The sequence below is a fragment of the Chiloscyllium punctatum genome, chromosome 10 (assembly GCF_047496795.1).
Source record: "Chiloscyllium punctatum isolate Juve2018m chromosome 10, sChiPun1.3, whole genome shotgun sequence".
NCBI lineage: Eukaryota > Metazoa > Chordata > Chondrichthyes > Orectolobiformes > Hemiscylliidae > Chiloscyllium > Chiloscyllium punctatum.
In genome coordinates this window covers 122440010-122455027 of record NC_092748.1, presented here as the reverse complement: position 1 = coordinate 122455027, position 15018 = coordinate 122440010, and the positions used below count along the sequence as shown (strand labels likewise).

The window sequence follows — 15018 nt, the reverse complement described above, 5'->3', positions numbered from 1 at the left end:
ATTTACAAGGATGTTGCCAGAACTCGATGGTCTAAGTTTTAGGAAGAGGTTGGACAAGCGAGGACATTTTCTTTAGAACGTAGGAGACTGAGGGGGCACCTTGTAGAAATGTATAAGATCATGAGAGGCATGGAAAGGGTGAATGCACTCAGTCTTTTTCCCAGGGTTGGGGAATCGAGGACAAGAGGGCATCAGGTTAAGGTTAGAGGAGAAAGAATAAAAGGGAACCTGAGGGGCAATGCTTTTACACAGAGGGTGGTACGCATATGGAATGAGGTGCCAGCGGAAGTGGTTGAGGCGGATACATTAACAACATTTAAAAGGGATTTGGATAAATCCATGGATAGGAAAGGGTTAGAAGGATATGGGCCAAGTGCAGGGAAATGGGGTTAGAGTGGATGGACATTTTGGCCTGTCTGCATGATGTAGGACTGTATAACCTGGGCATCGCTGGCTGCACCAGCAGTTATTGCCTATTCTTCTTGCCTTTGAGTAGATGGGGGTGAGCTGCCTTCTTGAACCGCTGCAGTCCATGTGCTGTGGGTAGACCCACAATGCCCCTTAGGGAGGCAATTCCAGGATTCAGACCCCGTGACACTGAAGGAACGGTGATATATGTTCAAGTCAGGTTGGAGGGAAACATGAAGTGAGTGGAATTCCCATGAACCTACTGCCCTTCTAGGTTCAAGTGGTTGTCAGCTTGAAACATGCTGTCAGAAAAGCCTTTGTGAATTTCTGTAGATGGTACACGCTGCTGCTACTGAGCGTCAGTGGTGGAGGGAGGGGGTGTTTGTAGATGTGGGGCCAATCAAGTGGCTGCTTTGTCCTGGATGGTGTCGAGCTCCTTGAGTGTTATTGGAGCTGCCCCCATCCAGGGCAAGTGGGTAGTATTCCATCACACTCCGGACTTGCGCCTTGTAGATGGTGGACAGGCTTTGGGGAGTCAGGAAGGGAGTTACTCGCCACAGTATTCCATGGGGTGGCACAGTGGCTCAGCGGTTAGCACTGCTGCCTCACAGTGCCTTTCATTCCTGATGAAGGGCTTTTCCCCAAAACATCAATTTTCTTGCTCCTCGGATGCTGCCTGACCTGCTGTGCTTTTCCAGCACCACTCTAATCTAGACTCTGATCTCCAACATCTGCAGTCCTCACTTTTGCCTCACAGCGCCAGAGACCTGGGTTTGATTCCACCCCTGGACAACTGTTTGTGTGGGGTTTGCACATTCTCCCAATGTCTGCATGGGTTTCCTCTGGATGCTCCCGTTTCCTCCCACAATCCAAAGATGTGTAAGTTAGGTGGAATGGCCATACTAAATTGCCCACTGTGTCCAAAAATATGTGAATTAGCTGTGGGATATGCAGGGTTCAGGGATAGGGTACAGTTTGGGATGCTCTTTGGAGGGATGGTGTGGACTTGATGGGCTGAATGGCCTGCTTCCACACTATAGGGATTCTATGAGTATTCCTAGCCTCTAACTTGCTCCTAGTATCCACTGTAATTATGTGCATGTCTTGTTTAGTATGTGGTCAACGGTAATCTCCAGGATGTTGATCATGAGGAACTCAGTGATGGCAATGCTAATGGATGTCAAGGGGCTGGTTCAATTGTTTCTTATTGGAGATGATCTTTTTTTGGTATTTGTGTAGTGCAATTATTAGTTGCCACTTGTCAGCCCAAGCCTGGATATTGTCAAGATCCTATTCCATTTGTACATGGACTGCTTCAGTATCTGGGGGAGTGGTGAATGGTGCTGAATATTGTGCGGTCATCAGTGAACATTCTGACGTTATGATGGAGTGAAGGTCTGAGTTGAAGTAACTGAAGGTGGTTGAGCCTAGGACACTGTCCTGAGGAATCCTGCAGAGGTCTTGGAGTTGAGATGATGAACATCCAGCAACCAAAACAATCTTCTTTTATGTCAAGTATGATTGCAACTGGGAGAGAGTTTTCCCTAATTCCCTTTGACTCCAGTTTGCTGGGGCTCCTTTGCGCTACTCTCAGTTAAATGCAGTGTCGATGTTAAGGACCACTTCTCTCCATTCCCTTGCCATTGCTGTCCCTTGCTGTTTCATTGCTCTACCCAAACAGATCCCATATTGTATTCTTGAATATTTAGTTTTCAGTCTTGCTTTTAATGGAGTTGACTGGGCACAGGAACAATTACAAGCCAATTGGAACAAAGTGATCCAAGCAAGAGCAGAGAAGATTAAACCAGTGAAAGGCCACCATTCAGTTTGGAAGATTTATATTCATCATGAACGGAGACAGGGAGCGGGTGGCTGCTCACTGAAAGAGGCTTATTGTCATTCCAGGGTCAGTGGTCAGAGTTGCTGAACCACTTCATTTTATTGTTACGACAGCAGCCACTGGAACTTATTAACCCTTAACTTCCCTCACCACGTGATTCACGTCAGTGTGTGTGGCAGTGTACGCCAGTGAGAGTCAGTGTGTGTGGGGAGTGTACCCCAGTGAGAGTCAGTGTGTGTGGGGAGTATACCCCAGTGAGAGTCAGTGTGTGTGGGGAGTGTACCCCAGTGAGAGTCAGTGTGTGTGGGAGTGTACCCCAGTGAGAGTCAGTGTGTGTGGGGAGTGTACCCCAGTGAGATACAGTGTGTGTGGGGAGTGTACCCCAGTGAGGGTCAGTGTGTGTGGGAGTGTGCCCCAGTGAGAGTCAGTGTGTGTGGGACTGTACCCCAGTGAGAGTCAGTGTGTGTGTGGAGTGTATCCCAGTGAGAGTCAGTGTGTGTGGGAGTGTACCCCAGTGAGAGTCAGTCTGTGTGGGAGTGTACCCCAGTGAGAGTCAGTGTGTGTGGGAGTGTACCCCAGTGAGAGTCAGTGTGTGTGGGACTGTACCCCAGTGAGGGTCAGTGTGTGTGGGACCCATACCCCAGTGAGAGTCAGTGAGTGTGGGAGTGTACCCCAGTGAGAGTCAGTGTGTGTGGGAGTGTACCCCAGTGAGGGTCAGTGTGTGTGTGACCCCATACCCCAGTGAGAGTTAGTGTGTGTGAGACCCATACCCCAGTGAGAGTCAGTGTGTGTGGGAGTGTACCCCAGTGAGAGTCAGTGTGTGTGGGAGTGTACCCCAGTGAGAGTCAGTGTGTGTAGGAGTGTACCCCAGTGAGAGTCAGTGTGTGTGGGACCCATACCCCAGTGAGAGTCAGTGTGTGTGGGACCCATACTCCAGTGAGAGTCAGTGTGTGTGGGACCCATACCCCAGTGAGAGTCAGTGTGTGTGGGACCCATACCCCAGTGAGAGTCAGTGTGTGTGGGAGTGTACCCCAGTGAGAGTCAGTGTGTGTGGGGAGTGTACCCCAGTGAGGGTCAGTGTGTGTGGGACCCATACTACGATTGCAGCTTTGTGGACTGACGTTATGAATGGATTATTTTTGGTTGTAAGTGAGGTCTGCAGATGCTGGAGATCAGAGTCGAGAGTGTGGTGCTGGAAAAGTACAGCAGGTCAGGTAGCATCCGAGGGGCAGGAGAGGCGACGTTTCGGGCAAAAGTCCTTCATTGGGAATGTATTGAAAGGCTTTTGCCTGAAACGTAGATTTTTCTCCTCTGATTCTCCTTTTCCAGCACCGCAGTCTCGACTCATTTTTGGGTGTGCTGATTAAATCTGGGTAACCAAAGAATAAATGTATTTGAAATAACATTCTACCATGACCTAGCAGAATGCTGTAACAGGCTTGGGCCCACTTCTGTTCTGAGTATTTCATTTCTTCTATGTGTTAAATTCATCTGTTGCTATTATTGGTTAAAGTGATGGTGTCATGGGACCGACTTCCCGTGAAAGATGAATGTGCTTCTAATTTTACTGCTGTTAATTGTTCTGAAACTTGAGTGAATTGCAAGGATTTGCAGTTCCAGGAAGGATATGAGCACAGCTGTGTTAGTAACATCTGGAGGAGGGAGCAGTGATAGCGACACATAGGGATGGGGGCTTACATTGGTTTGAATGAGGGGCTTGAAAGAGAATGTGCTGAAGCGGGGGACTGTCTGAAGGGGTTCAGTTTAGGGGTGGGTTTAATGGTTTGGGATCAGTTTAATAGGCTTGGATGAGAGGTTTGGGACAAAGGTGTTTGTTGAGGGATCCAAGGCTTTGGTTTTGATGTGGGTTTAGGGTCCCTGGGAGGGGTTTAGGATGCTTTGTGTGGGTTCATAGATTTGTGGTGGATGGACTGGTTCAGGGTGGGATTAGAGGTTTTGGGCTGGGTTAAGGGTTTGAGGTGGGATTGGGGTTTGAAGTGGGTTAAAGTTTGGGGTGTTCTTGCTGTATTTTTGCTTTGATTCAAAAGTCACACTTGACTCGCTTTGTCTTCACTCACCTGTACACACTAAACTTTATTTTCAGGAGATTTGGTACTGAAGGGGTTAAACAATCTGTAGCAGGGATGAATTAGCTGTGATTGGTTACACTGTCTGTATCTGAGCGAATAGACGTCCAGTAACAATGGAAAAGTAAAGTTCTTTATCCACTTGTTCAGAGGGAGTGTGTGTGAGTGAGTGAATGAGTAAGTAGGAGAGTTAGCAAGTTCCAGTCTGTAATGAGCCAGCCGTTGGCAGACAGAGACATAGCCTGCATTCTCTGCAGGGACTATATTTAAATCACATCTTTAAAGAGATTACGGGACTGTGCTAGGGACCAGGGAGATTTAATTAAAGTAAACCACTTTTTAAAAAAAACTCTTGTGGTAAACCAAGCAGACAGACTGCAGGCAAGTCAGGAGCCTGTTCACAGTGGAACATCGCTCTCTTTTCTGCCTGTTGCTCTCCCCTCCCCAAAGTCTTTGAAATGATGCTGTTTAACCATCCCCAATTCACTCAACTGTTGACTGACTTTTTTGCAGGTTTTTTTGAAGGAAGCTTTGGAACAGAAACTGGAGAAAGTTCGAGCAGAGGAGTTGCAGAGAGCAGCCATGGTCGTACGGGCTCATATCATGGGCTATCAGGCAAGGTTAGTGTTCACTACTGGTGGCACAGCAATCGGCACAGTCCACACACACACACTGTCACTGGGGGACACTCCCACACACACTGACCCTCACTGGGGGACACTCCCACACACACTGACTCTCACTGGGGTACAGACCCACACACACACTGACTCTCACTGGGGTACACTCTCACACACATACTGACTCTCACTGGGGTACACTCTCACACACATACTGACTCTCACTGGGGTACACTCTCACACACATACTGACTCTCACTGGGGTACACTCCCACACACACTGACTCTCACTGGGGTACAGACCCACACACACTGACCCTCACTGGGGTATACTCCCACACACTAACTCTCACTGGGGTACAGACCCACACACACACTGACTCTCACTGGGGTACACTCTCACACACACACTGACTCTCACTGGGGTACACTCTCACACACACACTGACTCTCACTGGGGTACACTCCCACACACACACTGACTCTCACTGGGGTACACTCCCACACACACACTGACTCTCACTGGGGTACACTCCCACACACACACTGACTCTCACTGGGGTACACTCCCACACACACACTGACTCTCACTGGGGTACACTCCCACACACACACTGACTCTCACTGGGGTACACTCCCACACACACACTGACTCTCACTGGGGTACACTCCCACACACACACTGACTCTCACTGGGGTACACTCCCACACACACACTGACTCTCACTGGGGTACACTCCCACACACACTGACCCTCACTGGGGGACACTCCCACACACACTGACCCTCACTGGGGGACAGTCCCACAGACACTGACTCTCACTGGGGTACACTCCCACACACACTGACCCTCACTGGGGTACACTCCCACACATACTGACTCTCACTGGGGTACACTCCCACACACACACTGAATCTCACTGGGGTATACTCCCACACACACTGACTGTCACTGGGGTACACTCTCACACACAGTGATTCTCACTGGGGGACACTCCCACACACACTGACCCTCACTGGGGACACTACCAAAAACACTGACTCTCACTGGGGAACAGTCCCACACACACACTGACTCTCACTGGGTGACACCCACACACACACTGACTCTCCCTGGGGGACAGTCCCACACACACACTGACTCTCACTGGGGGACAGTCCTACAGACACTGACTCTCACTGGGCGACACCCTCACACAAACTGACTCTCATGGGGGACAGTCCCACATACATTGACTCTCACTGGGGGACACCCCCACACACACTGACTCTTACTCGGGGAGACTCCCACACACACTGACCCTCATTGGGGTACACTCCCACACACACTGACTCTCACTGGGGTACACTCCCACACACACACTGACTCTCACTGCGGTACACTCCCACACACACTGACCCTAACTGCGGTATAGACCCACACACACTGACTCTCACTGGGGGACAATCCCACACACACACTGACTCTCCCTGGGGGACAGTCCCACACACACACTGACTCTCCCTGGGGGACAGTCCCACACACACACTGACTCTCACTGGGTGACACCCCCACACACACTGACTCTCACTGGGGTACAGTCCTACACACACACTGACTCTCATTGACGGACACTCCACACACACACTGACCTTCACTGGGGTATAGTCCCACACACACTGACCCTCACTGGGGTACACTCCCACACAGACTGACTCTAACTGTGATACACTCCCCCACACACACCGATTCTAACTGGGATACACTCCCCCACACCGATTCTGACGGGGGTACACTCCCACACACACTGACTCTCATTTGGGGTACACTCCCATACACACTGAACCTCACTGGGGTACACACCCATGCACACGGACTCTCACTGGGGTACACTCCCCCATACACTGACCCTCACTGGGGTACACTCCTACACACACACTGACCCTCACTGGGGTACACTCCCCCACACACACTGACTCTCACTGGGGTACACTCCCCCACACACACTGACTCTCACTGGGGTACACTCCCCCACACACACTGACTCTCACTGGGGTCCAGTCCCACACACACTGACTCTCACTGGGGTACAGACCCACACACACTGACCCTCACTGGGGTACAGACCCACACACACACTGACCCTCACTGGGGTACAGACCCACACACACACTGACCCTCACTGGGGTACAGACCCACACACACACTGACCCTCACTGGGGTACAGACCCACACACACACTGACTCTCACTGGGGTACACTCCCACACACACACTGACTCTCACTGGGGTACACTCCCACACACACACTGACTCTCACTGGGGTACACTCCCACACACACTGACTCTCTGACTCTCACTGGGGGACAGTCCCACACACACTGACCCTCACTGGGGACACTCCCAAAAACACTGACTCTCACTGGGGACCAGTCCCACACACACACTGACTCTCACTGGGGGACAGTCCCACATACATTGACTCTCACTGGGGGACACCCCCACACACACACTGACTCTCCCTGGGGGACAGTCCCACACACACACTGACTCTCACTGGGGTACAGACCCACACACACTGACCCTCACTGGGGTACAGACCCACACACACACTGACTCTCACTGGGGTACACTCCCACACACACACTGACTCTCACTGGGGTACACTCCCACACACACACTGACTCTCACTGGGGTACACTCCCACACACACTGACTCTCACGGGGTACACTCTCACACACACTGACTCTCTGACTCTCACTGGGGGACAGTCCCACACACACTGACCCTCACTGGGGACACTCCCAAAAACACTGACTCTCACTGGGGACCAGTCCCACACACACACTGACTCTCACTGGGGGACAGTCCCACATACATTGACTCTCACTGGGGGACACCCCCACACACACTGACTCTCACTCGGGGAGACTCCCACACACACTGACCCTCATTGGGGTACACTCCCACACACACACTGACTCTCCCTGGGGGACAGTCCCACACACACACTGACTCTCACTGGGTGACACCCCCACACACACAGACTCTCACTGGGGTACAGTCCCACACACACAGACTCTTACTGGGGTACAGTCCCCCACACACTGACTGTCACTGGGGTATACTCCCACACACACTGACTCTCACTGGGGTATGCTCCCACACACACACTGACTCTCACTGGGATCACTCCCACACACACTGTATCTCACTGGGGTACACTCCCACACACACACACTGACCCTCATTGGGGTACACTCCCACACACACTGTATCTCACTGGGGGTCACTCCCACACACAAACTGACTCTCACTGGGGGTCACTCCCACACACAAACTGACTCTCACTGGGGGACACTCCCACACACACACTGACTCTCACTGGGCTACACTCCCACACACACACTGACTCTCCCTGGGGTACAGACCCACACACACTGACTCTCACTGGGGGACACTCCCACACACACACACTGACTGTCACTGCGGTACACTCCCACACACACTGACTCACTGGGGTACACTCCCACACACACACACACACACACACACACTGACTCTCCCTGGGGTACAGACCCACACACACTGACTCTCACTGGGGGACAGTCACACACACACACTGACTCTCACTGGGGGACAGTCACACACACACACTGACTCTCACTGGGGGACAGTCACACACACACACTGACTCTCACTGGGGGACAGTCACACACACACACTGACTCTCACTGGGGGACACTCCCCCACACACACACTGACTCTCACTGGGGGACACTCCCCCACACACACACTGACTCTCACTGGGGGACACTCCCCCACACACACACTGACTCTCACTGGGGGACACTCCCCCACACACACACTGACTCTCACTGGGGGACACTCCCACACACACACTGACTCTCACTGTGGGACACTCCCACACACACACTGACTCTCACTGGGGGACACTCCCACACACACTGAATCTCACTGTGGGACACTCCCCCACACACACTGACCCTCACTGGGGTACACTCCCCCACACACACTGACCCTCACTGGGGTACACTCCCCCACACACACTGACTCTCCCTGGGGTACAGACCCACACACACACTGACTCTCCCTGGGGTACAGACCCACACACACACTGACTCTCACTGGGGTACACTCCCACACACACTGACTCTCACTGGGGTACAGTCCTACACACACACTGACCCTCACTGGGGTACACTCCCCCACACACACTGACCCTCACTGGGGTACACTCCCCCACACACACTGACCCTCACTGGGGTACACTCCCCCACACACACTGACCCTCACTGGGGTACACTCCCCCACACACACTGACTCTCCCTGGGGTACAGACCCACACACACACTGACCCTCACTGGGGTACACTCCCCCACACACACTGACCCTCACTGGGGTACACTCCCCCACACACACTGACCCTCACTGGGGTACACTCCCCCACACACACTGACCCTCACTGGGGTACACTCCCCCACACACACTGACCCTCACTGGGGTACACTCCCCCACACACACTGACCATCAACCCTGACTGTGGCCGCTCTTTGAACTAATAAATGTGGACTGAAATGGTCATCACAGAGCTCACGTTTGCTGTACTGATAGTGTCCCTCTGTTTGGCCCAGAGCCCTATGGTTTAGTTTTACCTGCCGCAGAAGTGTGTCATTGCATCTGTGAACAGGGTGTTTAGGAAATGCCTGTGAATGTCATCTCTGTGATAGTGACGATAAAACTTCCACTGACTTCTATAAACCTGTCCAGTTCACCAATATCCATAACCAGTCTGGCTTACACGTGACTCCAGCCCCACAATAATGTGAGTGATTCTGAGCTACCCTCGGGGCAATTAGGGATGGGCAACAAATGCTGGCCCAGGGAGCTACCACCCACGTGCTGTGAAAAGGTGTAAATCAATGTGCAAGTGTCTCATTGCACTGTCTCCTGTCAGTGTCTTGTCTCTTTCCTGTCTGGGCTGTAGGAGACACTACCGCAAGGTTCTGGCAAGCTTACTGATCATTCAGAAGAATTACCGAGCTCACTTCTGGAGAAAAGTCTTCTTACGTTTGCGCTCGGCAGCAATTGTTTTCCAGAAACATCGCAGAGGGCAGCTCGCACGCCGCGTGTTCCTGCAGCTGAAAGCAAAAAAGCAGCTGTTAGAGGAGCAACAGCAAGAGCTGGAAGAACAGAGAAGGAGAGATGAGGAGAACAGACTGGATTGGCAAGAGGAGAACCAAGGTCAGCTGGCCAAGGAGGAGAACTTGCAGCAAGTGGATGAAGTAAGGTATGGAGTTTCCTGCTGTTCAAACACACTACAACAGCCCATTGAGAACAGGAAGAATAACACAAGGTACTTCATACGAACATTATCAACAAAATTTGATGCTGAACAAACAAGAATACTCAATGCTTGGTCACAGAGGTTAGTTCTAAGGAGTGTTTTAAAGGGGAAAGAGAGGTCAAGGTGGAGGGGTTAAGGGAGGGAATTCCTGAGGTCTGGGCCGGGGTAGCTGAAGGGATGGCCTCCAAATGGTGGAGCAGCCGGAATTGGGGAATATTTAAGATACTGTCATCGGTGGAGTGTAGAGATAGGACCAAAACAATGTCGGAGCAGAAGGTCCTTCAGCCTATCAATGCTCAGCCATTCAACGTTAATAAATCTTCCCTGAGGTAAGGGGCCCAAAACCATTTGCAGTATTCCAGCTGTGGACTGACTAGTGCGAGGACAGGTTTAGCAAAACTGTGCAGCTTCTGTACTCCATTTCCTTTGAATTAAAAGCCAGCATTCCATGTGCCTTGTCTGTTACCCACTATTGTCAGCTAGATGTTTCTGATTTATGCATGAGGAATCGGTATCACGCTGTGCTCTAGCTTTCTGCAGTCTTTCATCATTTAAATAATATTCACCTCCTCTGATCTTCCTGCAATGTGCATTATTTTACATTTCTCCACACTATACACCATTTGTCAAGTTTCTGCCCACTTGCTTAACCATACTCATGGCCCCAGCAATGATTCCTCTGGCCCTCCATTACTTACAGGTTGCCATCCTAAAAATGCCCCCCTTATTTCAAATCTGTCTGCTATTAGTTAGTCAATCCTCTATCCATACTAACACACGACCTTTGACACCACAGGCTCTTAAGAAAACTAATGTATGATATTTTATCAAGTACCTTCTGAAAATCACTAGCAAGTACATTGACTGTTTCCCCTTTATCACACCCTGCTTGTGATCTTAAAAAAATTCTAACAAATGTGTCAGGCAGTAGTTTCCCTTCATGAAGCCATGCTGCTTCTGCTTGACCAAATCATGTACTTTGGAGATTGTGGTGCAGGTGATCACAGAGATAGGGAGGGGTGAGGTATACGAGGTTGTGAATTTCAAAACCAAGCTATTGTATTACCAAGGGTCAATGTAGATCAACTAGTGACAGAGAAATAAGAGTTAATGTGAATTAAGATGAGGGCAGTAGAGATTTGGATGATTTTGAGTTTACAGGTGAATTAAAGAGCAGCCAGGAGTGAGTTGCAAAGTGACTGATGGGAATGAAGATGAGATAAGGCCAGCGTCAGGTGATGTTTCAGCGGTTACCACAGGCCATCTCAGTGAATTAATTTTTCCTTTCTTTCCATGCAGATGTCATGAAAGGCAGGAAGTACCATTATCACCCAACCAGGTAACGGGCTGTCGGCTTCTCACTCCTCTAGATGCACCATCTCAATGTGGTCTTTTGCCTGTTTGATGGTGATTAGAGATTGATTAGGAAGTGCACAGACCATACTCTTACCTGACCCCTTCTCTTCCTGATCTCCTCTCCTCTCCCTGGGCTTCCCCTTCCCCATAAGAATGTCTCTTGTCCCGCTAGCTTCTCTCTGACACTTTCTCTGCCCTACCCAACTCTCTTCCCCTTCACCCTCCCTTCTAGTCTTCAGTGCTCTTGGTCCACCCTCTCCCTTGTGTTGACTTACCAATTAACTCCCTATAATCTGTAGGTACTTAGTGATGTAAAGGTATTGTCACTAAACTAGTTATCCAGAACCCTTGGTTAATGTCCCGGGGTTAGTATTTGTCCTGGGGTTCAAATACTAACCATACCAGCTGGTGGAATTTAGATTCAATTAATAAATCTGGAATTGAAAGCTAGCCTTAATAATGGTAACCATACAACTATCATTATTTTAAACCCCACCTGGTTCACCTAATGTACTTTGGGGAAGGAAATAGGCCATCCTTACCTGGTCTGGCAAATGTTTTTGACTCTTAACTGCTCTCTACAATGGCTCTAGTAGGAGATGCGAGGTAAAGGACCAAGGGTCACAGTTTCAGGATATGAGATAAGCTATTTAGAACAGAGATGAGGAGAACTTTCTTACCAAGAGATTGGGGAGCCTGTGGAATTCACTGTCACAGAAAATGGTTGAGGTGAAAACATTGAATGTTTTCAAGAAATAATTTGATATAGTTGTTATGGCTAAAGGGATCGAAGAGTATCGGGAGAAAGTGAGAATAGGGGCTTGCGTTAAATTAACAGCCATAATCATACAGAATGGTAGAGCAGACTTGAAGGGCCAAGTGGCCTCCTACTTCTCCTATTTTCTGTGTTTCGGTGTAAATATGGGCAGGTAATAAATGCTGACCAAGCCAGCAGCACCCAAATCTCATGAATGTTTTAAAACCTTCCCCCTCTGTGATGCTAAGTCTCAGGGTGGGTGCTGCACTGGTAACTACCACTGCCTTTTCTATGATGCTGATTTTCAGTCGAGCTGCTAGCCTTGGACTGTTCCAAAAGGGGCAGGGGATTCGCCCCAGTCTGATCAATTAACCAGGCAACACTTGATGCAATGGACCTTCCTGAGAAGTGATGATGTGGGATTCTCACTGGATCTCCACCCCCGCCATCACCTTCACACGCTCCTGGTCCAGGTCTGTGCATTGTGCTCAATATTGCAGTTGGAAGGTTTTGCAAACTGGACTATTAATGTTGTGTTTTGTGTCCTTTCTTCAGCTGAATGAAGGGATTGTGTTGGTGGAGGAGGAGAATGATGTCGAGGAGCTGTCGGATTTGGCACAGGCAGAAAGGAAACAGATTCAGGAGATAGTGCGTCTCGAGCATGAAATCCAAAGGCTGCAGAATGGGAGGGGATTGAGCTGTGGGAGTCCCATCTGTGCTCTATCCCTGAGGGAGATGGAGAGCCAACGTAAGGAGGAGATAAGACGCTTAGAGAAGGAAGCCTCCAGAGTTGCACAGGAATTCTTGGAGCTGCTGAACTTTGGAGGGTTGGACGAGAGTGGCCGGAGTCTATCCAGTAGGGACAATCTCCACGGCAATAGCTCCTCTGGGCAATATCCTGAGCAAGAGCTGGACAAGGAATTTCAAACTGCTGAGGAGATGTCAACAGTGACCTGTACAGGTCAGACTGATGGATCAGCGAGTGAAGTGCAGGACAATGTGTACATGAACTTACCTTTATCCAGTGAAACACCAGAGGAGAGAGATACTTCCCAGGATGGGGGAAGCAGGAAACAGAGTCTGGAGTGGGAGAGTGAGGAAATTGCAAACACTGGGTCTGGCTCTCTCTACACAACTGACATTGAAGAACCAATTTACAATCTTCCCCCTGACGTTGAGTCAGATTATGATCATGATGAGTTTGATGATCCAGTCACAAGTCAGTCACAAGACAGTTTGAAAATATCCAGCTTTAGTCCCAGGAGCGTTGGGATGTATCATTGCAGTACTGACACGGTGAGATACTGACTTACAAAAAAAAATCATTGCAGCTCTGCAGGCTTCAGACTTCATTAGGAACAGAGAGGTTGCTACACATTCAGCAGTACAGAGCAGTGTTTGTAGGGAATGGGAGTCATAACGCAGTGACTTGGTTTAGAACAAACTGCATTTCATGGTGCCAATACACCCTCTCAGAGCCTGAACCCCCTCACAGACTCGGACCCACTCACAGAACCTATACCCCTCTCAGAGCCTGAACCCCCTCACAGAACCTATACCCCTCTCAGACCCCAATCTCTGTTACAAAGGATCTGGGTTTGCAGTGAATGTGAGGTGACATAACAAGATGGAATAAAGAGAAGGTCATTCAGCCCCTCAAGACTGTTCCAGCATTCAGTTAGATTACGATTATAGAATCCCTACAGTGTGAAAACAGGCCCTTCGGCCCAACAAGTCCACATCGACCCTCTGAGGAGTAACCCATCCAGACCAATTCCCCTACCCTATTACTCTACATTTACCCCTGACTAATGCACCTAACCTTACACATCTCTGAACACTATGTGTTATTTATCGTGGCCAATTCAGCTAACCTCCATATCTTTAGACTGTGGGAGGAAACTGGAGCACCCAGGGGAAACACAGGGAGAATGTGCAAACTCCACACAGCCAGTCACCTGAGGGTGGTCCCTGGTGCTGTGAGGTAGCAGTGTTGACCATTGAGCCACCCTGCCCCCCCCCCTATTGATTGGTATTGTTTGATCTGAATCTTGACTGCATTCTGAATCTTGACTGGAACCCTTCCATTATTTGGGGATCAGTTCTACAAATGAACTCCTGTTTGTGTGGGGAAGTATTTTCTGACTTCACACCTGACCCTGACCTGAATATTCAGGTTTTATCCTTGTTCTCGATCTCCCTGTCCTCCAGAGGGGATGATTTCTTCCTGTCCATTAACAGAGTAAGAGCAGCGCAGGGCAGATTCCAAACAGAATCAGAAAACAATCTTCCGGGGCTAAAGGAACACTGGTCTTCATATCCAGATGTCCAGAACACAAGGGGATCGAATATGTTCAGCTGTCCAAAGCCCTGGTTAAACCACACCCCAACCAGGCCACTAGAGGGCAGTGCAGGGCCACACCCGACCGGGCCACTGAGACCTCCCTTATGAATATTCTGATCCCATCATTTATTAGAACATGTCCACCTCCTTTTCTTTCTTGTCTTTTTTTCTTCAATATCCCGCTTTGCTCCCTTTAGACCTTATAATGATATTTAATTCCACCTTGTAAACATTCAGTGTTTGACCTCAATGGCTTTC

General features: G+C 49.8%; 1 protein-coding gene across 1 annotated transcript in view; it reads left to right on the top strand.

Annotated features, from left to right (window-relative positions):
• Positions 1–15018, top strand: part of LOC140482516 (unconventional myosin-X-like) — a 256377-nt gene that overhangs the window by 130619 nt on the left and 110740 nt on the right. Inside the window, exons 22-24 of the mRNA XM_072580068.1 lie at positions 4849–4955; positions 9944–10232; positions 13053–13712. Coding sequence (XP_072436169.1) covers positions 4849–4955; positions 9944–10232; positions 13053–13712 — 1056 coding nt within the window. The remainder of the gene's footprint in view (positions 1–4848; positions 4956–9943; positions 10233–13052; positions 13713–15018) is intronic.